The following is a 23,170-nucleotide window of genomic DNA, read 5'->3' as shown; positions in this document are numbered from 1 at the left end:
AGTTTGTGTAAGATTGGCATTACTTATTTCTTAAGTGTTAGGAAGAATTCAACACCAAAAGTCCTCTGGATTTGGGGTTTTCTTTGAGGATTATTTTATTTCTTGATTTGTTACTTTCAGCAAATTGTTATTTTAAGGAATCAGTTTCATCTAAATTTTCAGATTTCTTTATATGACACTCTTTAAACTTTCCTTTTGTTACTTTTTCTCATGTATTTAGCACCTAGAGCAATGGCTCCCTATTATTTCTGATATTGACAATCTGTGTTTTTCTGTTTTCCTCAATCAGTTCTGCCAGAGTTTATCAACTTTATTAGTCTTTTCAAAGATTCAGCTTTTAGCCTTATTGTTTTTCTCAACCGACATCTTTTTTCTATTTCATTTATTTATGCTCCTCTTCTGTATATTGCTTCCTTCCTTCTACTTTGAGTTTAATTTTTTGTCTTCTAGCTTTTGAGACAGCTCTTGGATCATTGAATCTAACCTTTTCCAAAATAGGCATTTAAAGTTACAGATTTTCCTCTAAGAACTGCTTAAGTGTAGCCCATAATTTTTCTAATGTCGTATTTTCATTATCATTCAGTTAAATGCATGTTCCAATTTCTATTGTGATTTCTCCTTTTTCTCCTGGTTTACTTAGAAATCCACTGCTTAATTTTCCGAACATTTGGTTAGTTCCTAGTTATCTTTCTGTTATTGTTTCTATTATAATTCCACCTTGGTCAGAGAACATATTCTGTATGATTTCAGTATTAGAAATTGTCTAGACCTCCTTTTTGTCCTGACAGATGGTCTCTTTTGGCAAACGCCCAGGTGCACTTGTAAAGACTGTGTATCCAGCAGATACTGGATGAAGTCAGTTAGATCAAGTAGTTAATGGTGTATCTTTTTTCATCTTCCTATTTCCAGCCTTTCTGAATTGAAGATTAAGGTTTTTAATATGTGTTTTTAAACTAGTCTGATCATCTGTATTTTGAATTGTAATACCTAGATCATTTAAATGTAATGCACTTAAATTACATTGTTGGGCTTAAATCAACAGACTTACTGTCTAATCTTGATTTGTCCCATCTGTCTTTATTCCTTTAGTCCTTCTTTTTTGCTTTTTTGGGAAGGATGATGCAGTTTAAGATTTTTTCTTTGATGTTTTCCTCTGCTGACTTTCCAATGACATGTTCTCTTCGAGTGGTCCTCTCATGTCCACCTCACGTTATCCCTTCTCCCGTTTCCAGCCCCGTCACGAACATGCTCACACTTTAACCCCACTTACCTCTGTCCCCCTCTCTGTACTATTGCCTTAATGTATTTTACTTCCACATGTTTTAAGCCACGTAAATCATTATTACTGTTGTTTTAAACAGTCAATATCTCTTTCTATTTATTCACATATTTACCCTTTCCAAGGGCTCTTGATTCATGTTCAGCAAGTCTGTGCTTCCACTGGGATCATTTTTACTTCAAGCCCAATAAACTCCTTTGATAGTTTGGGTAGTGCAGTGTCGTGCAGTATAGAGCATGAAAAACATCTTTTATTTCACCTGTATTGTTGAGGGACATTTTTGCTGGATGTAGAATTCTAGGTTGGAGAGGTTCCCCCCCCCCCCCTTCAATACTTTAAAGTTGTCATTCCATTGTCTTCTGGCTTCCAAAAGTTAGTCTTCAGACTTATTTTTACCCCTTTGAATGCAACGTGTCTTTTTGTCTCTGGCTGCCTTAAAGATTCTTTTCTTTGTCTTTAGTTTTCAGCACTTTGACTACAAGGTACATGGATATGGTTTTCTTATATTTTTTCTTCTTGGGGTTCACTGAACTTGAATCCATGGCTTGTTGTTCATCAAATTGGTAAAATTCTTGACCATTGTCTCTTCAAATATTTTTCCTGCCCCATTCTCTCTTACCTGCTTCTGGAATTCCAGTTACATGAATACTAGACTTTTGACAGTACCTCCTATGTTTCTTATGCTCTGCTCTGATTTGTCCATTTTTCTCTCTTTGTACCTCAGTTTGGTGTTTTCTATTAACTTCCCTTTCAGTTCTCAAATCTCATTTTCGGTTATGTCCAACCTGGCACTGAGCCTATCCAAGTGATCTTAATTTCAGATATTGTATTCTTTCTTCTATGGTAGGCGTCTGTTTGATTTTTCTTTTCTTTTCCAAATCTCAGTTGATATTCTGCATTTTTCATCTGTTTTGTCCATCATTTCCTCTATTTTGACCATCTCTTCCTCTGCCTTCTTAACCATATTAACCATAGTTATTTTAAAGTCCCTGTCTGGTAACTGTGACAGTTGAGTCATCTCTGGATTAACTTCTATGATCTGTTTTTTTCTTTGGATTTCAGGGTTTGGGTCCTGTTTTTCAGGATGCCTATGGTTTTTGATTTGATGCTGGACATTATGGATGCAAAGTTAGAGAGACTTTGGGTGGATTATGTTAACTTCCTCTGAAGGGTGTTAATTTTGTTCCAGCAGGTAGATAGAGAACCAGCAGGTCTCCTCGATCCTGTCAAGCCTTGGTTAAATCTGGTCTGTTTTAGTCTTGTTTATGCTACTAGGATGGGGTCTCTAGTCTAAGCTCAGAGCCTTTCTGGGTCCACAGCTAAAAGCTCTGGCTGTTTACCAAGTTCCCTCTACCTGATCGAGCCTGAACTGCAACCTCTGACTCCCCCACTAATCAGTGATCAGTTAATCAGTTCTTCAGCCTCTAAGCTGATGTCTTCTCCTTGGTTTCTCATTCTCTGCATGAGTGAATGGGCTAAATATTCGAGGGGAATTTGCATGCAGGGGAGTATGTTTCCTTGTCTATGGCTCTTCTCTCTGGAACATTGCTCCTGAGATGAGTCACTTGGTCATCCCCAACTCTGACTTCAGCCCAACAGACCACACTCTTTGCTTGGGTTCTGTTTCCCAGTGTGGCAGCTGAGAAGCATCTGCAGGGAAAATCCAGGGTGAATGTGGAGGGCACGCCCTGTGCTTTCTTTCTCTCAAGGCTTGCAGCTCCTCTAGTCCTGTCTGCACTGATTGTTCTCCAATGTCTTCAAATAGCTGTTCTGGCTTTTACAGTTGTTTCGGTGAATGAGTTAAGCCAGTGCAAGCGATCTCATCATGGAAAGACTAGGAGTCTGGTTATCATTAATTTTAGACAGGGAAATTGAGACTTAAATTGGTGAAGTGACTTTCTAAGATTGCACAGCGAGTCAGTGCCGCTGCTAGGTTTAGAATGGGGGCCACCTGACTCCTATCTGGGTAAAAGAACAAAGAAGTTGCTGTCCACATATTGTTTTTATTTTCAAAACACAAAGATTACATTAAAAAATATATCCCCAGGCTGTGAGTCATGTGTATATATTTTTGGAAAATCTAGGAAAAAATATATGAGGAAGAAAACTAAAGGCCTCTAATTTCACCATCCAGAAGCAACCACTCCTGATGTCCTTCTAGTCTTTCTTCCTCAGCATATATTGTTAGCAAACTTTTATATACGTGTATGTTCATAGTTACAGGTATATATGGTTGTCATCTACTAAACCACAAGTCCTCTAAGTCCGTGACCTCATTCAAATCTCACAGTGGTCTTAGGAGGTATCTTATAATGAGCTTCATCTTATACATTTGAACACTGAGGCGCAAAGAGGTTAAGTAATTCGCCCAAAGCTACATAGCTGGTAAGTGTTTGAGCTAGGATTTGAACTCATGTCTGTCCGTCTGCCGTTGAATGGCAGTGTTTTGTCTTTGCACTATTCTGTCTCTCAGAAAGCAATGCTTCGAAGATTTGCTGTCGAGGATTTCATAACTTGTTCACGGGAATACAAGACCAGAGCTAAGAGTGCTCATCACCCATTTTCAGTGGCTGAAGGGTAGACCAGTTCTTGTCTCTGCCTAGTTATTCTTCTACTGGACTGGAGGATCCACAAGGCCAGGAGTGCTGTGGGGTTCACTATTGGAACCCTAGGGCCTGGTACATAGAGGGGGCTCAGGAGATGGATGAAATTTTAGAAAATAGGAGAAAACCCCTCAGATTTAGTATTTTTAGAATGCTTTGGATTATGAGAAACCTGACAGTGGTTTAAACAATGTGGATACTTACTTAACTGAAAGATGGGAGGTAGGAGTTTCCAGGGTTTAACAGCTCAACATTATCCAAGACCCAGACTCTGTGTGTCTTTCTACTAAGTCCTCCCAGATTGTTGGCTTTTGTCCTCATGTTAGAACCTCATGGTTACAAAATGGCCGCTTTAGATAATAGGCATCCAGTCCACATTCGGAACAGGTGGTTGGAGAAAGGGCAAGTGCCAGTTAACTTTCTTCTTCTGTGTTTTCCTCTTAGCAGAAAACAATAAAATCTTTCCACAAGCCCCCAGTAGACTTTCCTTAATGTTGTTTTTGTTGAGAATGCTATCATCTGTAGCTGAAAGGGAGGATGGGTGACTGAAAATTTGTCAGAAGAATAGAAAAAAGTAGAATTACTCTTAATGGTTGCACCACTGCAGGCCAAATCCAGCCCACCCCCTGTTTTATACAACCCAGGGCCTAAGATGTTTTTATTTTTGTCTTATTTTTAATTTTTAAAGAGTAGAAAAAAAATGAACAAGAGTATGTGACAGACATCATCTATGGCCCCCAAAAGCCTGAAATATTTACTATCTGGCTCTTTACAGAAGAAGTTTGCCAAACCCTGGCTTGGACAAATCAGGATTTTCCTCTGGGGCTGTCCCATCACCGCCCTGAATAAACCTGGGGTTTTATTAGCAAGCAGGAAAAAAACCACAAGATCAGCTATTGAGTGGCTAGCGAAAGGGTCTGCCGTAGTGTTTCTCTCTGAAGCAGGCCAGGAAGCTAGAAATGCCTTCCCAAGGTGTTGGGAGAGAGGTTAACGTTCCACCTGCCGAGAAGGATTTCTTGCGCTGGCCTGACTAATGGCAGGACATTAGCTGCGGGGGTCCTGGTGAAAATGAAATGGAGTGGGAGCATAATCCATTTATTAGCCTAGAATCAAAAAACTGAGGCTCCGAGAAGGGAAGTTATTTGCTCAGAATCATACTCTCGGGTAGTGCTAGAGCCAGGGCTGCTACCCACGTCTTGACTCCTATGCAGTGCTCTTCCCACTGTGCCCTTTTTAGCAGCTCCGGAGACAGGGATCAACAAGAGCTTCAGTGACCTTGAGGAAATGGGACAGGAGACACTTTGGTGGAATGTCAGTTGGGAAAAAAACCCTGGATCAGTGAGCTCAAGCCTTAAATGCCTGATGAGTGAGAGTCTGAACAGGAGTGGAAGGGTCATTTACCGTAATTCAGGTCTCATAAATGCCCATTTCCAACCCAAACAAATTGCATTTTCTCTCGAGCAGATGTTAGTAGGTTTTTGTGTTTCTGATGGCGTGTTCGCCAACAAAGAGGAAGACTTTGAATGTGAAGCGTTATCAGGTCAGGACTGGTCGGAGCTTCATGTCCAGCGAGGAGAGCCCAGGAGTGTGGATTGAGCAGAACTGTACGGGTAGAACAGGAGATCCTGCAGAAGATTCCCTGAGCGCTTACTACATGGAAAACCCAAAGTTATACAAGGAAGGAAAAGGCAGGGAGCCAATATTAAAATATGAAATAAATTAAATTAAATATTATTCAGTATTCACTAATATATCAAATATTATAATAACATATTTATTCAATACTAAATGTACTTAGCATCAGGCAGTGTGCCAGGCATAATTCCAAGCACGATTTCCTTTAATCCTCTGGGAGGGGGGTATTCTTACGGACAGAGGAGGAAGCAGATTGAGAGGTGGTGGGACTTACTCAGTGTCACAGCAAGGAAGTGGCAGAGTAAGGCCTGAACTCAGAGCTGTTTGATTTTACAACCTTCCCTCTTCCCACCACATAAACAGCCTCTTCTGTGGTTCTGTGCTCTCAAAGAATTTTTAATCTAGAAGCGAAGCTCAGGCCCACTGTTGAATAATAATACGCGTCCGTATGTGATCAAATCCGTTTGAATCAGGCAAGGTGTTCTACCTCGTCTCCCTAAGAGTGGTCCCGGGCTCCAGCACAGCCTCATTGGAAGCTCGTGAAAAATGCTCATTAGACTCTCGGGCCGACTCCAGACCCCCTGGAACATGCTCTGCATTTTTTGCCCACCCCCCAGGTGATTAGAGCGCATGCTGACTTTGGGAGAGGTCACAGCTTGGAAGGTGACTAGGGGAGGTGGCATAGTGTTGGGCCTCAGAGGAGCCATGTGGTTCCTTTAAGTGGTAATGGTCAAGGCTGGGAGGGACAAAGCCACAAGGAAGGTTTTGAGCTGGGAGAATTTTCCAGATTGGCTTGAGCAGAGAGGTTGAAAGATTGTGGGAAACCGGGCTGGGGTGGTGAGTTTGGGCCATATTATCGAGGGACTTAAACTCCAAATAAGGGGTTTGGAATCTGATAGCTAAGATGCTTCTGAAGGAGCTGGGTAGAGGAGTGACAAATCAGAGTGGCATTTTCAGAAGGTTAATGTGGAGATTCCGTGCAGGTGAATCAGAGCCAGGAGGACACTTTGGGGCCTCCCACCTAGTTCAGGTGTGAGGGGATGAGGCCATAGTGCAGGGTAGCATTAGTGGGATGGAGAGGATTGGAGAGATGAGGGCAATAGGATGGGTTCACATGGCAGGAAGCCAGTGGGATTCCTTCGGGACTCCTGTTGCCCTCCATGGGAAAGAGAACAAGTTCAGTGTGACCCAGACGTGCCCAAATCCCCTACCCTTCAGGTCACTGTTCCCTTAATGTCTAAGTTAGTGATTCTAGCCTCCATCCTATATCCTACATGGGAGTCCAGAGCCTGCCCTTTATCTCCAAGGATCACCAGACTGTGTGTGTTAGGGGTGGTGGAAGTGTGGAAAGGGGGTTCTTTTTCTCCAGAGACAGTCCACACTGTGTCCTGTTCCCTCCCATCTTTGGCAGTTCCTCCCAGAGGCCATTCTGTCTCACCTGCCTCACAGGGCACGCAGCCCTTCTCCCATCACCCTCCCCGACCCCTCACCAACTCATCACGGCAGTTACTGACGGCCTGCTGGTGATGGAGGATTTTTACAGCACAGGGAAAGGGAAAGTTGGCTTTCAGTGGCATGATGGCTTACAACTGGGGTCACAGCGGGCCACAGCTTCATGTGACTCATCATTATCCTATTAAAATCTCCTCACATCTCGGGGCTGTATCGTATCTCCCTCACCCCACTCCGCTCACTTAGCATGTCCGTTTATTATCCAATATGAGACCTTGTAACTTCCTGAGATGGGTTCCAGAGAAGAGGAAATGTAGCAAAACTTTTCGTATTCCCATCGAGTTGTGGACAAAAGCCCCCTGCCAAGAGCAGAAAGGCATTCTGACAACTTCTAGAGCAAGGGCACAGACAGAGTGGGAAGTTCTGGGGTGGGGGGGCATCCACAGGAAGTCCTCCCATGATGACTTTTAAAATCTGATTGCCCTCCTCGTGGGGTGTCTGCTGCAGTTCAAGTCCTAGCTGGGAAGCCAAGTGCAAGACTGCTGGCCGGCTGAGGAGGCCATGGTTTGAGACAACCCCCCAGAGTCCTCCCCTTCCTCAGCCTTCCACTCTGCCATCACAGGCTGCCCTTCCTGTCCCCCTGGTCTCTCTGTCCTCTCCTCTTGTGGAGAAGAAGCTAGTCCGTCATCTCTGCTCGGCGCACGCTGCCAAGACCTCTCTGCCCCTCCACTTGTCCCTCCATGGGCCGCAACCAGCTGAGGGGAAGGGAGCACCCTGACTGTGTCACTTACTAGAATGGGGCCTGGTGCATGGTAGGTGCACAGTGTCGGTTGGGTAGATGGGTATTAGGAAAGCAAAATACTGTAGAGTCGTGCCAGGTTATGAGCCTTTGTAATTTGCCTGCAGTTATGGCATTCCAGGGCCACTGAACCGTATGAATAGTCTTCCTTCAGATGCTCCCTCCCCAGCTGAGGAATTTTTAATTTGTCCACACTTAGAGTATTTCATATGTTCAAAAATCAAAATGCCTTAAAGGTACTCATTGAGAAGTCTCGGTCCCACCCCTGTCTTCCACCTCAGCTCCCTCATGGTGCATGCTTTTATTTGTTTCTTGTGTATTCTGCACAATATGTATGACACAATCTGTATGACTGCGATTTCTGGTGCTTTTTGGGGTGCATTCGGCCAGTACTTTATTCCTTTATGCAAATAAAAATTCAAACGTATGTTCTTTTTCATCACTTTTTAAAAAAGATTTTATTTTTAAGTAATCTCTGCCCAACGTGGGGCTTGAACCCACAACCCAACACCAAGAGTCACGTTCTCCAGTCACTGAGCCAGCCAGGCACTCCCTTTTTTGCCACATTCTAACACACAAAAAAGCAGCAGCCTATATGCCTTTTGCTGTGACTTGCTTTTTTCACTTAATCATGACCCCCCGGAATGTCCCGTATCAGTAAGAGCCGAGAGCATCCTCATTCTTTTGTTGTTTTTCATCTTTTTTCCACAGTCGTGTAGCGTTCTGCTGTGAGAATGTATCAGAGTTTCATTCACCAGATGAGCGCTGGGCTGTTCCTGAACTTTAACCGTGACAGACAAGTTGCAACGAATAGCCTTGCGTGTGGTCATTTCCCACGTAGCCACAGGGTCTGTTCCCAGACGTGGGACTGCTGGATAAGGAGCGTGTGGGATTTCAGGAGATTCTGCCAGATGACCTCCTCATGGGGGGAGGCACCATCTCACACCCCCTCCTACCCCCGGGAGGCCGGTGGGCACCTGCTCCCTGCAGCCTCATGGCAGAGTTGTGTGGTTGAGGCTTGGATTGTTGCCAGTCGGATTGAGAAATGGTATTTTAGTGCAGTTTTCATTTTGACTAATTGAGATTAATCATCTCTTCACATTTCAAGAACATTTGTATTTTTTTCCATCAACTGTGTGTCAGGTGCTTTGCCTTTTTTTTTCTCTTGGTTCTTGGTCTTTTTCCTTCTGGTTTTATTGGTGCTCTCTCTCTGCGGTGGGGAGATGAGATCGTTGTCTGCGGTATGACTGCAATTTTCCCCAGCATGTTATTTTCTACTTAAGGTGTAGGTCCCCCTCCAACATAGAGTCTTTGAATTTCTTATGTAGGAAAATTTATCAATATTTTCTTTCTTGGCTTTTCGGGTTTTATATCAAAATTAGAAAGGCCTTTTCCTACTGCAGGGTTCTGAAGGAATTCACCCGGAGGAGGTAAAAGGAGGCAGGTGTGGGGCCCCCTCAGAGCAATGCTGCCAGCATCACAGTTTTGTCTGGGACTTAGCCCTGTTCCCACGGGGAGAAGGGTTTGCTGCCAGGGGCCGATGCCCACTGCCAAAGGCCCGGTCCAGGCACCCCGCTCATCAGCTGGTGTCGTTTGCAGTGGCTGGGAAGGGGCTGGATAAGGGGAACTGAAAGGTTTGGCAGGCCCATGTTCCCAACAGGTGAGGTCTGGCCAGGTGCAGCCAGGTTAGTGTAATGAAAGGAAATAGAATTAGAACTTTGAAGTGAAATTTGAGACTCGCATAAACTTGAACCTTTCCTGGGATTTGAAAAGAAGTAATTAACTTAGAAACTTTCTCCTTCAGTATTAAACTCTGCCACACTGGCTCCAGGCGGGAAATATTCTAGAATGGGTTCCCAAATATTGTGAATTCCATCAGCAGATATTAGGCAGATAATATGTTCTCTAGAATATTTAGTGGTATTAGAGGTTGGAAGAGAGGGTGAGGCTCATAATGTTTGGGTTCAGGAAGTTTCTATGTCAGCTAGGCTGGGTCCTCTCCTGGTTCCAGCACTAGCTGTGTGACCTCAGGCAAATGGCTTCCCACTTCTCTGAGCCTCAGTCTCTTTCTCCTATAAAAGGGGATAAGATTAATAGTCAGATCTAAAACTGATTAAGCACGAAGTATCCGTGAAGCACTGTATTTGATGTTTTCTACATGTTAAGCCAATCACTGTTTTGGGCAGCCGTGAAAATTAAATGCAGTCAAGTAGAGAGTGCCTGGCACGTTATACGTCCTCAGTAAATGTTCTCTGGTAGTATTATTTGTAGGTGTTAGAAATCGATGCATAGGCTGAATTTAATTGTGATATTATTTTAGCCATTCATTCATTCATTCATTCTGCAAATACTTGTTGAGCCCTGACCCTGTGTGGGTGCTGGAGCCACAGTGGTGAGGCTGTCTGTGCCCTAAAAAGCTCGCAGACGAGCAAGGCAGACACACTGTGGGCAAGCAGTGACCACACCCCATGAGGACTTTGCTAGGGACCAGCCAGGTTGCTGTAGGTGCATTGGGGAGCAAATAGCCCTGTCCCAGAGGCTGGGTTTGCCAAACGCAGCCCCGTGAGCGGGATAGGGATCCAGGGGCCTGGCCCCTCCGGAAGAGTGACAACTCTTATAGGAAAAGGGAATCCTTAGGGTAGCATGAACCATGTGCCAGGAGTGGCTAATTAATCCTTACAATACGCGCTTGGTGCTATTACTACCCCTGTTTCTCAGACAAGGAGACGAAGGCACCAAAGGTTGTTCGAGGTCCCACAGCTAGCAAGTGGCGGGGCCAGTGTTGGAGCCTGGAAATTTGGTGTCAGAGTTTCACGTGGGAGGTGGATCGAGAGAGGGGAGCAGAGGTGCTCGCCACTGGGAAGTGGCCTGAGATTCCCTGGAGGGTGTTTGGAGACATGACTGCAAAGGGGGAGCAGGACGGAGCAGCAGCGGCAGCATCTTGCTGGGAGGCTCTTAAGCAGAAGGCGCTCTCTGGCTTTGGTGGGTGAGCAGTGCGGGCACTGCGGAGGGATGGCCCTGCCTGTGCCATGAGTGCCTCCAGGAACCTTGCTGGCCTGAAATGGGGCATGAATCTCATTTGGCTTGAGGCATTTTTGCCTATTCAAAAGCATTTGGCAGAACCAGTTCCTAACGTTTCTATCAACTGTGGTTATTTCCTTCTACCCACGATGTGCTCTCCTGTCCTCGTCAGCCAGATGGCTCCTGCTCCTTCTTCTGCTCCCAAGGCTCAACTCTCAGCCCACATTCGGTGCTGCTGTAACGTCCCAGACTTGCCCTTCCATTTCATTTGCTGATAATTCGACTCTGAGCTTCAGAGCAGAGACCATGTGTGTCTGTTCTCGCCCCTTCGCCCTGGCACAGGGCTGGAAGCTAGCAGACAATCAGTATTTGATGCATGAATAAGCAACCCGCACTTTTGGTGAATTGGGATTGACAGCCACAAATAGGAGGGGCCTGACTGTGACACACACCCCCTTCTGGAAGAAAGAGGCTGGGCGGTCAGACCCTGAGCACACAGTCGCTACTGGGCTAGAAGGGGCCCGCGGAGGTGGAAGGCACCTGTTTGATGACTGAGCTGAGGGTGACGTTGGCTTCGGAGTAGACCAGTTCTTGGTTAGGACCATCAGTAGCCTCCATAGGTTGAGTGCAGGATGGGGTCCAACCTCACTCACTGGCTGCGCGGCCTCTACAAGTGACTCAGACTCACCGAAGCTCAGTTTCCTTGTTAATAAAGTTGGCTGTAAATCTTCTTCACAGCACGCTCGGGAGGAAAACAGCGAGGTGACATACGAGGAGTGACGCACGTCCCTGGCGTAAATACTTGGCCAATAAATGGATCGTTACCATATTCTTCTTTTAATGCGTCTAGTTTTTAACATACTCTGTTTAATTTTCAAGCCGTCCTTGTGATCTAAGTTACGACTCTCATGTTTTAGGTAAAGGACCCTCAGGCTTGAATGAGTTAAGGAACTGCTCAGGGTTCTACCCAGAGTTAGGGGCAAGGCTGGGATTCAAACCCATGTCTGCCTTGCCCCCAAACCCAGTTCTCTTTCCATTCACTGGTGTCTGAAATGGGCCGTCACAAAGTTTAATTGGGGGAAAGTATCTGACACAGCAGAGACAGGTCTGACCTGCGTGGGAGGCGCTGTGACGGAATCCCACAACAAGGGGCTTTTCTGGCCGCGGCCAAGCGGACCCCTTGCGTGCTGCCCTGGGCCCCGGGTTTTGTCCTCCAAGCCTTTTCTCATGCGGCCCTCTCCCCTGGGTCACCCCCTCCATTGGGGTCCTCCTCTCTAAGTCTGACCTGTCCTGGTAAAGGGGCAGGAGACAGGCCACAAGCCAGGGTGTGCTGTGTGGCCCTCACTTGTTTTAAGTTAGGGTTGTGTGTGTCCTTGGGTGTGAAAGAGAACATTGAAAACAGACTGGAGGTGAATAAGATAAAAACAATAGCTCTCTGTGTCGGGGCATAGATTTCCATTTTCTCTCTATTTCTCAAAGTTTAAAAATGAACATGGATGACTTTTGCAAACAGAACACAAAGTTATTTTAAGAACCCAGAGTGTGTCTTCAAGACGCAGCTCAAATGCCCCCTCCTGTGTGGAGCCATGATGTCACCTGGGTGTGTTTGCCTGGCGGGGTCTCCATCCCTGCATCTGTCTTTGCCCCTGTGGGTCCCTCCGAGCAGAAGCGCGGCTGAGCAGAAGGGCTCCAGGCCTCCTGGCCGCCAGGGCAGCCGAGGGCGGTCTTGGCAGGTTTGGGAACTCTTACCCTCTGTTAAGTTCACGTCATCATTTCCCCATCAGCCTTTCAAGGTAGGCTCAATGATCATCCTCAGTCTAAGAAACTGTCTGGAAGCTTAAACAGAGTCGTTAGAAAGTCAGAAGAGTCCCTTTCCAGCTCCCTTCCCCGCATCCCACAGGGACCCGAGCTGCGGCCATCTTATTCCTGGGAGGGTGACATGATCTTCTGGGTCCCCGTATCTTGGTCTGTCCCTCACCTTCTCCACCTTCTTTCCCCTGACTTGGTCCCACCATCCTTGCCATCTGGTTCCCATCTCAGGCATCTCCGAGACTTACAGCTCACTTACCGCGGTTTCCAGGAAGTGTTCTCTGACAGGCTCTGCTTTCTCATGCAGGCTCGCCCTTGCCTACCTGTGTCACAGCATTTATCACTTCTTACTGAACTTGGCCTTTCTCTCCACCGTGTCTTTCTCTTTCTCCAACCAGACTGAAGGACAGGAGTCTAACTTCTTTATCCCCAGTGTCTAGCTGGCATAAATTAGGTATTCAGTGAATATTTGTTAAATTAATTAATATACTCATTTCAGTGGCCCTGTAAAGTGACCATTTACAAATGAAGAAAAATGAGGGGTTTGCTCAGTCACGGCCAGTAAGTTTTGGCACTGATTCTAGAACATAGATCTTTTGATATCTAGTCCAGCTTGGCTGAAATGCTAAAATTTAAAGAAGCAGGGGGGAACAATTCTGCCAGTTCTAGGGGGAATGGAAACATCAATCATGGTCCAGCATAAGCTAAGAGGTATATTATGTTGTTTATATGCTTTTCCTTGTTTAAGAAAAACTCAATCATGTTTTGTTTTTTAACATAACCTTTATCTTTATTTCTTTTTCAATGATTTGCTTAGTGTAATTTCTAGGAGTTGGGATGTGAGGCCAAGTGATTGGGCATTTTAGATGGCTCTCAATATTACTGCCAAATTGCTTACCAAAAACTTCAGAGAAGTATGTGACTGTCAGTTTTACCATTTACACACCAGCATTGGGGATTATTATTACTTAAAATTTTCGTTACTCTCAGAGATATAAGGTTGTGTGGCATTATTATTTTCTTTTTATTTCTTCGTGAACAACTGAGGTCGAGTATTGTTTTCTATGTCTATATTCTTGTGAGACTCACATGTTCATGCTCCTTATTGTGCTATTTGTTTTCCAAAAATAGTCGAAGGCATTTGTGGAAGACAGACTCAACTATTTAATCAGGTGCCAAGTGGAAGGCCCCGCTGGGAGGAAACAGAGACGACTAAGAATTCCTCCTTCTTAAGCGGGATACTGAAGTTGGAGAGATGGATGTGGCCAAACTGTCCAACCGAGAGATCAGTAATGGGTTGTATGACAGAAGAATAGTAGAATGCCTGACTTGGAGAGTATCCGGGAAGGCTTAAAAGAGGAAGTGTCATTTATTCTAGGTTGGAAAGGCTGAGAAACATTTAGAAGGAACTCTAGGTCGACAAAGCTGTGTGAGCAGGCGTCGAGCCCATGATATCCTGGGACACTTTGTCCCTGAGAACATTTCGTGTGAGTGTTTGTATCAGTTAGGGGGTTTTGGTGGCAGGGAAGAGAATATCCAATGAAAAGAGGTTTTACTAAGTAAGAAAATTGTATTATCTCACAAAACAGGTAGGCAGCTGTTTGGGGGGTCAGCTAATTAGGCACATGACACTCAGAACCCCCAGTCCCTCCGCCTTTCCTCTCTGCTACCTCAGTGTGGACTTCATCCTCAGGCTGCTCTCATCCCAGTTGAAAGCTCATTGCCTCGCTATCGTGTCTGCTCAGCCATGTTCAAAAGCAGGACAGGCCAGACTCTCTCACCTGTTTGTTTGTTGCTTTTGCATAAAACAAAAGGTACTTGTTTTTTCATAGTTTTGGAGGCCAGAACTTCAAAATCAAGACCTCCAGTTCCTTTTTTAGGGAAAAGTATCTTTCTAGAAGCTTCCAGAGAGCTTTTCTCTAAGTCTAATAGGCTGACACCATGTCACCTGCCACACCTACCTCATCAGTGGCTCGATGGGTAGATTTAAGTTAATCAGCATTCACCTCTCTAGGATTCGAGGGGGAATTACCCTCCTTGAACACATGGTCCCCTCTAAATTGCGGTTCTGTGAATAAGCAGGAAGCTGAGAACGTACAATAGTTGAATAAGCAACAGCAGTATCTGCCGCAGATACTAATTCATCAGAATTATACCAATCTTGACAAATTTTCATCAAGGAAATATTTTCTGAACTCCACTTTATTAGGCTGATTTATTTAAAAATTTCTTTTCCCTCAGCCTACTTTGCTTTCTTCCACTTTCATTTTTGTTTCACTGAAATCTTTTTTTATGGGCACGGATTCTTTTCATATAAATTCATGCCACAGATTAATTTCACTGACCATTTTACATGTTCTTAATAAATTTTGTTGGTTATAGTTGTAGGTTTTGACATCATTAATTTTCTTTTGAGACTGTAATCCATACCAGTCTTCTTGGGTCAAATTTTGTGGACCAAGAAATTTTATGTTGACTATTTCTATCAATAGTCTTTAGTAGGAATTGGATGAGGCTAATTATATGTATTTCTCTGCTAATCCACGATGATATTGTGAGCAGTCCTTCTTAGACGCCAAGATCGATCTGTTGTCCCGGTTGCTGTGTTGTGGAAGTCCACAAAACAGAGCCCTACAATCCAAATCTTGCCTGATGCCTGTTTTCATAGGACTGTAAGCTAAGAATGATTTTTATAGATGAATGTTTGTAATCTGTTCTATGGTAGAGAACATGAACTTTGAACCCCAGTTAAGAAAAATGTGGCCTCCTCCCCCAAAACAATTTCATTATACTTATTAGTGGACCTATATTACAAAAACTGTACTCAATTGCTATTACTATGTTTTGAATTTTATCAGTATAAGCTTTGTGGAAATTTGTTTCCTCTTGTTATATAAATATGACATGATATTTTTGATTTTGCCTCTTAGCCCCCAAACCATAACATATTTACTATCCGGCCTTTTACAGAAAAAGTTTGCCAGCCCTTGCTCTGTGATATTGCTATCCTGGTTCTCCTGGGCACTTACACTCCCCCTCCCTTACCCCACACTGTTCCGTGGGGTTAGCAGGAGCAAATGGTGGGTTGGTAGGGTCCGAATCATAGATTCAGGTGTCCGTCTGCAGTTGGAAAAATAGTAAATTGGGTGAACACAGTTGTATTGCTCAGTGATAAAAAGAGACAGCTCTTCAACTCGAATTATGTCAAATAAAAATGCAAAGTGATCTAAAAGTTTTCTGTACAGGTCAGTTTCCCCTTTTTTCCTTATTCAAGAAGATATCTAACATGTTGGGAGAGCTCCCATGGTCTTTGCTTTCAAAACATCAGTATTTGAGATTTCCTCGAATGCTTGCAAGCATTGGGATACGTGGGAGAGTTGAGAGACCCTTTACTTTTCCTAAAGGTCACTCCTTTTTCTTTCCTTTAACAGATGAGGAAAAAGAAAACAACAGAGCATCCAAGCCCCACTCCACTCCTGCTACTCTGCAATGGTAAGTTCATTTTCAGCAAGTCCTCTCTTGATGGGGCGCTCATGCAACTGTCGCTTCCTACCCACGGAGCAGGGTGTCACTGGGAAGTTTGACATTGTCATGAGAACTTGACATCCAATAGCCCACATGCAATCAATTTAATTTGCAGCTCTGTGTAAAATACTCAACTTAGATCCAGCCTGGAGACTTGGATTTTCATATTTATTGTATTTGGGGGTAGATTTTGTTTCCCATCATCCAGACACTGGCAAGGACTGGATCCCACTGAGTGTTATTAACTGATTTAATGGAATGCATTGTTACAATAACGTTGTAGCAAATTATAGAAACATAGGTGTGTTCACCCCTACCAATGAGTCCTTAATGAATTCATACTTAATGGCAACTATACTACAATTATTTTAACATTAATAACATGAACAAGCAGTATCTACTTCAGTGGCTTTCCTTTTAGTATTTGAAATTTCTGGACTTGGTGAAATATTTAATGGATGCCGTTTGAGTGGTTGCTCTCATATTTGAAGTTTACAGGTAAATTCTCCTCTAAGAGCCTCACTTAGAAATTGTGTTGTAGTTTTGAACACTGGAGCTGTCTACGCCTGAGATTCATCCCTCCAACATCGTGTCAGTTAGGGCTGTTATTCTCCTAGCAGCCCAGCCCAGCGAACCTGAGGGAATTAAAGAAGGAAGGGGAGGGAAGAAGGGAACGGAAGGCACGAAGAGCTATTACGTGCCAGAGTCCATGCTAAGCACTTCCTATACGTGCCTCATGTCTGGTCTCATTCTCACGATTCTCAGAAGTTGGTATTGTTATGCCCATTTCACAGATGAAGTAAATAAAGCTTAGACAGTTAAGTCGTTTGCCTGAATATACACAGAACCATGAAGTGGCACAGGCAGGAATCTGGCTGGGTCTCTTTAACCGCAAAGCCCCTGCTTTGGAAGAAAGGAAGAGAAGACCCAGGAAGGATGGAGAGGAGAGGACAAATGAGAAAAGGAAGCAGATGGGCTTTAATGAGCAAATCCCATTAGATTCTCCGGACTAATCCACGCACAGGTGGGAGGAAGACAGCATCGGGGGGAAAGCGTTCAAGAGCGTAACTCAATCTTCTCTAACAAGGGTCTCAATAGTTGGCTTGCTTGGCTGCAAGGAGAGCAAGGGTTGTTTGCAGGAGCTTGATTTCCAGACTTTGGCTTGTTTCCATCGTTTTGTCCTATATTCTTTTTCTCATTGCATTTGCTGCTTTTTGCTTGCTTTAAAATTCTACTCTACTTCCCTAGTCAAACCTCTGCCTGCACCCTTCCCCCCAAATTGTGGCCACACAAATTCCCATAATGCCAGGACATCTAACGAGGCAGAAGTTTCTAGAAATGCAAGGAATCGGCAGACACTCTGACTTTAATAACCTGAACACGTTGCACATTTCAGAATCAAAAATGTGAAAGGGAGCAGAAGAAAATCACCTTGTTCATGCCTGTTTCTCTATGATTCTCGACATCTGCCTGGCAACAGTGAGGCGGTAGACAGTGCAGCCTCTTAGGTCAGACTGGTCAGACTGCCAGAAATTAATGCCCAGCCGTGCCACTCCCCAGCTGTGGAATCTTGGATGAGGTCCTTAACCTCTCTGTGCCTCAGTCTACTCACCTGTATAATGGGAATAGCAGTGTATCTAACTTCTAGGGGTAGTCATCAAGAGGGAACGAGTTTGTACAAGCAAAGTGTTTGAAGCGTCTGACGTGGAGCCCGTTGCTCAGCATATCCCCCCTTCTGAGTCGCCCAGGGCATTCTAGAGTCAGGGTTCTCTCCTTCCTGATGTAGGCACAGTCAGTTTGCTCCTACTGTCCCTAATTCTGTACAAAATATCTGTTTCTACATAAAGGGTCACATAGATCATTCCAGAAGAAATGACATCTTCCAATTCACAAAGTCAGGCAGGGGATTTTTTTTTTTTAATATATTTGCTTTCAAGGCCAAATCAGATTTGAGAATTTGGCAATTTTTGTTTTAGTATTATCAAAAGACATCAAGTTGTTCAAAGAACATCAAATTGCCCTCCAGTTTCCTTTCTATGTAGAAGATAGACTTTTAGTCACTAATTCAGGAAATGTTGGTCGAGCACCTACTATTTGCCAGACCCTGTTTCTAGGCTCTGAGAATGCACTGGTGAATCAGACAGCCCAGGAATAGCGGCTGGGGGTGGGGGGGAATTTATAATGATGTAAAAGTGTCATATTAATGATAAAGAAACAAGGAATACATTAGATACTGACAGATGCTGTGCAGAGAATTCGAATCGGCTGACAGGGTAGTGTCTCAGAGGGTATTTTAGGAGGAGTGGTGTGGGAAAGCTTCCCAGGGGAGGTGACATTGAAGTGGACATTTGTATGACAAGAAGCCTTCACTGACAGCATGACAATGTGAAAATCGGGGTTGGGGATCATTCTAGGCAGAGGGAACAGCTTCTAAAAAGGCTGTACTATTGTAGGTCGGGCTTTCCCAGAGGCAGGCTGAGCAGAGACGTGCATGCAGGTGTTTTATTCGGGTGTGCCCCCAGTATCGACACGTGGGGGTGTGAGGGACACTAGGATAGGCAGAGGGGGTGTCAGGCTGACAGGAGGCTCTGGCAGAGTCTTCAGCGATCCCATAGGGAGTTCTGAGGCTGGGCTGGCCCTTCAGAGAGACCAGGATCTGGGCAATGGATCCAGGCCTTTATCCCCTCCCCCATTGCCCATCACTGATGTCAGCGGCCCCCTGGGAGGGGGTGAAGCTTTGGGCAAGGCAGTGCCCTTCACATTCTGCTGAGGACAACTCTCTGGGAAGGACGGCCTCAGTAACCCACTTCCCAGCAGTGAGGAAGGACGCCTCAGTCCTCAGGGGTAACCTGGGCCCACACCACATCTGCCGCTCCCTCCAGGATGGGAGGCAGGCTGAGCTCATTCAAGGAGCCGCAGTGGCAGCCAGTGTGGGGCACAGCGAGGGGGAGGAGAGGGATAAAGATGAGGGAGGAGAGGGAGTCAGGGAGAAGATCTGTAAACAGCAGAGAAGAAAAAGAACATTACTCTCTCTCTCTTTTTTAGAGATTTTATTTATTATTTGTTTGTTTGTTTATGTATTGGGGGAAGGGGGATAGGGAGAGAAAGAATCCCAAGCAGACTCCATGCCTGAACAAGGAGCCCTCCGCGAGGTTCGATCCCACAACCCCAAGGTCACAACCTGAGCTGAAACCAAGAGTCAGGTGCCCAACAAACTAAGCCACCTAGGCACACCAACATTTCTTTTTTTAATCTTTTTATTTTATTTTATTTTTATTTTTTTATTATGTTCAGTTAGCCAACATATAGTGCATCATTAGTTTTTTTTTTTTTTTAAGATTTTACTTATTTATTTGACAGAGATAGAGACAGCCAGAGAGAGAGGGAACACAACAAGCAGGGGGAGTGGGAGAGGAAGAAGCAGGCTCACAGCAGAAGAGCCTGATGTGGGGCTTGATCCCATAACACCAGGATCACGCCCTGGGCCGAAGGCAGACGCTTAACCGCTGTGCCACCCAGGCGCCCTGCATCATTAGTTTTTGATGTAGTGCTCAACGATTCATTAGTTGCGTATAACTCCCAGTGTTCATCACCGCACGTGCCCTCCTTAATACCCATCAACCGACATTTCTCTGAAATAAAAACAGAGTCACGCTTAAAACCATGGTGGAAGACATGTGACCTCCTATATAAAGTTGCACGTGAGCAAAATTTTTAGAGTGTAGTTTCAGTACAAATACTTTGTCTCTCAAAAGGAACTGGACGCACCCTCCATTTCGCAAGGGAAAATGACATCATTCAGACTGTGTACCCTTTCTGCTCTGGCCACCAGGGAGTTCAGAGCTAAATCTGATGTTCATGTATTTTTCCATCTCTTTTCTTTATCTGACTTTCTTCTCTTTCTTTTGTTAGCGTCTTAGAAAAAGGCAAGATAGAAATAAATTCAATAAATACTTATTTTGTTACTATTTTATTTACACAATTGATATGTTTCCTCATTTACAAACTAAAACATCGTTGATAAGGCTGACATCCGTTCTTGGTCATGGTTCCTGCCTCCTTCTCCGGAGCAATCCTGTTACCGGTGAGAAGTGTGCTTATGTGTTTACAGTCTCTCGTCTATGCATTTACGTGTGTATGTACCAACATGAGTTCCCAAATTGCGATTTTTAAAATTTTGTGTTTCTTCCTTTCCAAAAGGAACGCAGACACACTGCCCCAATGCAGACACACTGCACTGATACACAACTTGCTCTTTTCTCGCTGGAATGTTCCAAAGCCATACGCAATTGGTCTGTAAAGAACAACCTCCCTGTAACTGCTGGGCACGATTCCACATACATAAGACAGCGGCAGATAGATTTCCCCACTTTCCTCTTGATGGACATTTAGGTTGTGTCCAAATCTCATCTTCACCCTTACCTACAGCGCTGTGAAGAACATCTTCATACCCACCCCCTTGCACACCTGAGGGAATGTTCTCCATGTTGGCGTCAAGAAATAGAAGTGTCCGGTCCTCAGAAAATGTTAGTGGGACTAAAGTTTGCCCACTCAAATGGCTTTACCATTTTGTATCTTCACCCACGGTAGAAAATACTTAAAAAAATAAATAAATAAGGGGTACCTGGCTGTCTCAGTTGGTTAAGCGTCTGACTTTTGATTTTGGCTTCCATCATGATCTCAGGGTTATGAGATTGAGCCCCGAGTTGGGCTCCATGCTGGGCTTGGAGCCTACTTGAGATTCTCTCTCTCCCTCTCTCTTTGCCCCTCCCCCCATCCCACTCTTTCTCTCTCTAAAAAAAAAAAAAAAAAAGGAACCTAGCTCCACACCATTGCATCTCATTCTCTGAGGCACGTGCCTCCTTCATGCCATCCCGTCTCTGCAATGGCAGCGTGCAGCCCCTCAGGGCCACGACGGGGGCAGGCCCAGGAAAGGACGTTGGTCTCCCTGCCAAGGTGGCCCGACTCGGCTGAGCTCTCTTGGGACCCTTGGCTTGTTTTGGGAATTGGGTTAGGAGCTATTTGCTTCTCCACTGTCTCCCTTCTTGCCATGGGCCCCCTCCCCATCTCCCTCGAGACCATCCCCAGTCTAAGAACAAATAATACAGTGGCCGAGCAGCCTAAAATAATTGGGGCCACGTGATCTGGAGGCAGCTCCCAGCAGAAAACAGGCAAATATTGTCAAATGCCTTCTGCCAAACACTTTCCAGCATCCTCGGTCACGAGGGTTAGTAAAGCCCAAGCCGCTGGGGATGGTGAGCGCTGCTGGAATCCCGGCCACACAATAACCTCTATTCAAGCAGAGGATTTGGGAATGGAAAGCAGCCTGTTCCACCATCCTGGCCTGCTTGCAGCCAGCACATGTCCCCCTGTGCAGCCCCACCCTCTCATACACCTCCCTTGTCGCCTGTGTCACTTCTGGCTCCTTGTGGGCCAGTCGGGGCTTGAGGTGTCCCCCCTTTCAGCAATTTATGGATGGAGGGAGGCCCTTCCCCAAAGGTGGAGAGAAGACCAAATTGTCACTTCGCTGGGGGGCATTTGTTTCTTTCTTTCAAAAAAATAAAATGAGGTCTTGGTTCACAGCTCCTAGACCACAGTCATCAAGTGTGACCAGAACCTGACGTTTTTGTACCCGTTTCTGATGTGGTCCTTTATTCAACAGTGACATAACATTATTTGCTTCCATAATAGGAGTTAGGCCACCTGATTCTGGAGGGGAGGCTGAACATTTTTAGGTCTGAAAACAGCCAGAGATGTCAGGTAATGCCAGCAGGTGTGACGATGTCCTCCCCTGCAGATGGAGAGACATCAGTCAGGGCAACGTGAAGGGGGGGGGTCGCAGAGATGAGATGCTGGGCTGTGGAGCTAGGAGCCTTTTTTTTTTTTTCAGTATTTTGTGCTGTGGTTAAGACATAATATGGTAACGCCATTTGAGCGGGCAGTTTTGTGGTCCCTCTCACATTCTCCCTTGTGCCCCCACCACTTCCACTTCTTGACACCAACACGGGGAGCGTTCCCACAGGTGTGCGAGGGAAGCATTTGAAGATGTTCTTTGTGGCCCTATTTGTAATGGTGAAGTAGAGGTGAGTAGAGACAGGGAAGAGATGGAAAGAGACTATCGAGGGGGATGGTTTATGGTAGAGAACGGTGCCCAGATCACCTCAGCTATCAGTGGCGGCCACAGAGCTCTGGGCTGCCCACCCCTGGGCCAGCCCTGATAGAAGCGTTCACTTCAGTACAGAACTGTGAGACTGTGCTGTTAGATTGTGCTGAATTTTTGTCCAAACAGAAAAAAAAGGGGGGGGCTTTTACCAAAAAATGAGCATAAGGATTCCAGAACCTAGCTAATCCTGGGACTTTCTGGAATGCCAACCCAGTAGCTTGTAGGCCAGACACAGGTTACGGAACAGACTACTCCAGGTTCTGGTCCAATTCCATCATTACAGCGGCAGCACTAAATCCCTGAGTCCGGAGCTCAGCATCAACCAAACCGACAGGTCAAGCGGGCTTGCGCCAGGTGACGTCACCAGCAAGCTCTCCTGCTCCTCGTGAGAACCCTGCAGACTCGGCAGGACCGTCCCCCTGGTATAAAGAGGAGGAAGCCAAGGCAGGCAACTGCGCACGGGAGAGGGTCACAGTCTCACTCCACCCGAGCAGGGAAATGCCTGATTCCCAAGCAGGCCCTCGAAGGACGCAGAGCAGGCTGAGGTCCCGGGAGAAGTTACGGGATCCACCTGAACCATGTGTGTGGTTGGTGTGTCTACCCAGCAGCAAATCGTGGACTTAACTGCGGTTTAATAACTTGGATTGGTTGTTTGTTTGTTTGGGCTTTTTATAGCATCAGCCTCAGACCTAGCAGGGCCAGAGCCCACCCCCCATTTTGTAGGTATTATTGTCTGGTGGTGTTCTCTCTTTGGTTCCCATCTTCTTCCAATCAAGTGTCAGCTTCCTAAAGGTAGTGGCAGGGATTGCATGTTGGTGTTCACTGCTGTATTCTACCGTGCCCAGCACATAGTAGGTGCTCAATAAATGTGTGCTGGCTCACTG

General features: G+C 45.3%; 1 protein-coding gene across 1 annotated transcript in view; it reads left to right on the top strand.

Moving 5' to 3' along the window:
• The window catches only part of RFX4 (regulatory factor X4), a 134,565-nt gene that overhangs the window by 11,967 nt on the left and 99,428 nt on the right, over positions 1-23,170 (top strand). The window contains exon 3 of the mRNA XM_026499744.2: positions 16,030-16,090. Coding sequence (XP_026355529.1) covers positions 16,030-16,090 — 61 coding nt within the window. The remainder of the gene's footprint in view (positions 1-16,029; positions 16,091-23,170) is intronic.

This window comes from Ursus arctos, unplaced genomic scaffold (genome assembly GCF_023065955.2).
Source record: "Ursus arctos isolate Adak ecotype North America unplaced genomic scaffold, UrsArc2.0 scaffold_21, whole genome shotgun sequence".
In the NCBI taxonomy this organism is placed as follows: Eukaryota; Metazoa; Chordata; class Mammalia; order Carnivora; family Ursidae; genus Ursus; species Ursus arctos.
Note: the sequence above shows the minus strand (reverse complement) of the source record. Positions and strands in the feature narration are given on the sequence as shown.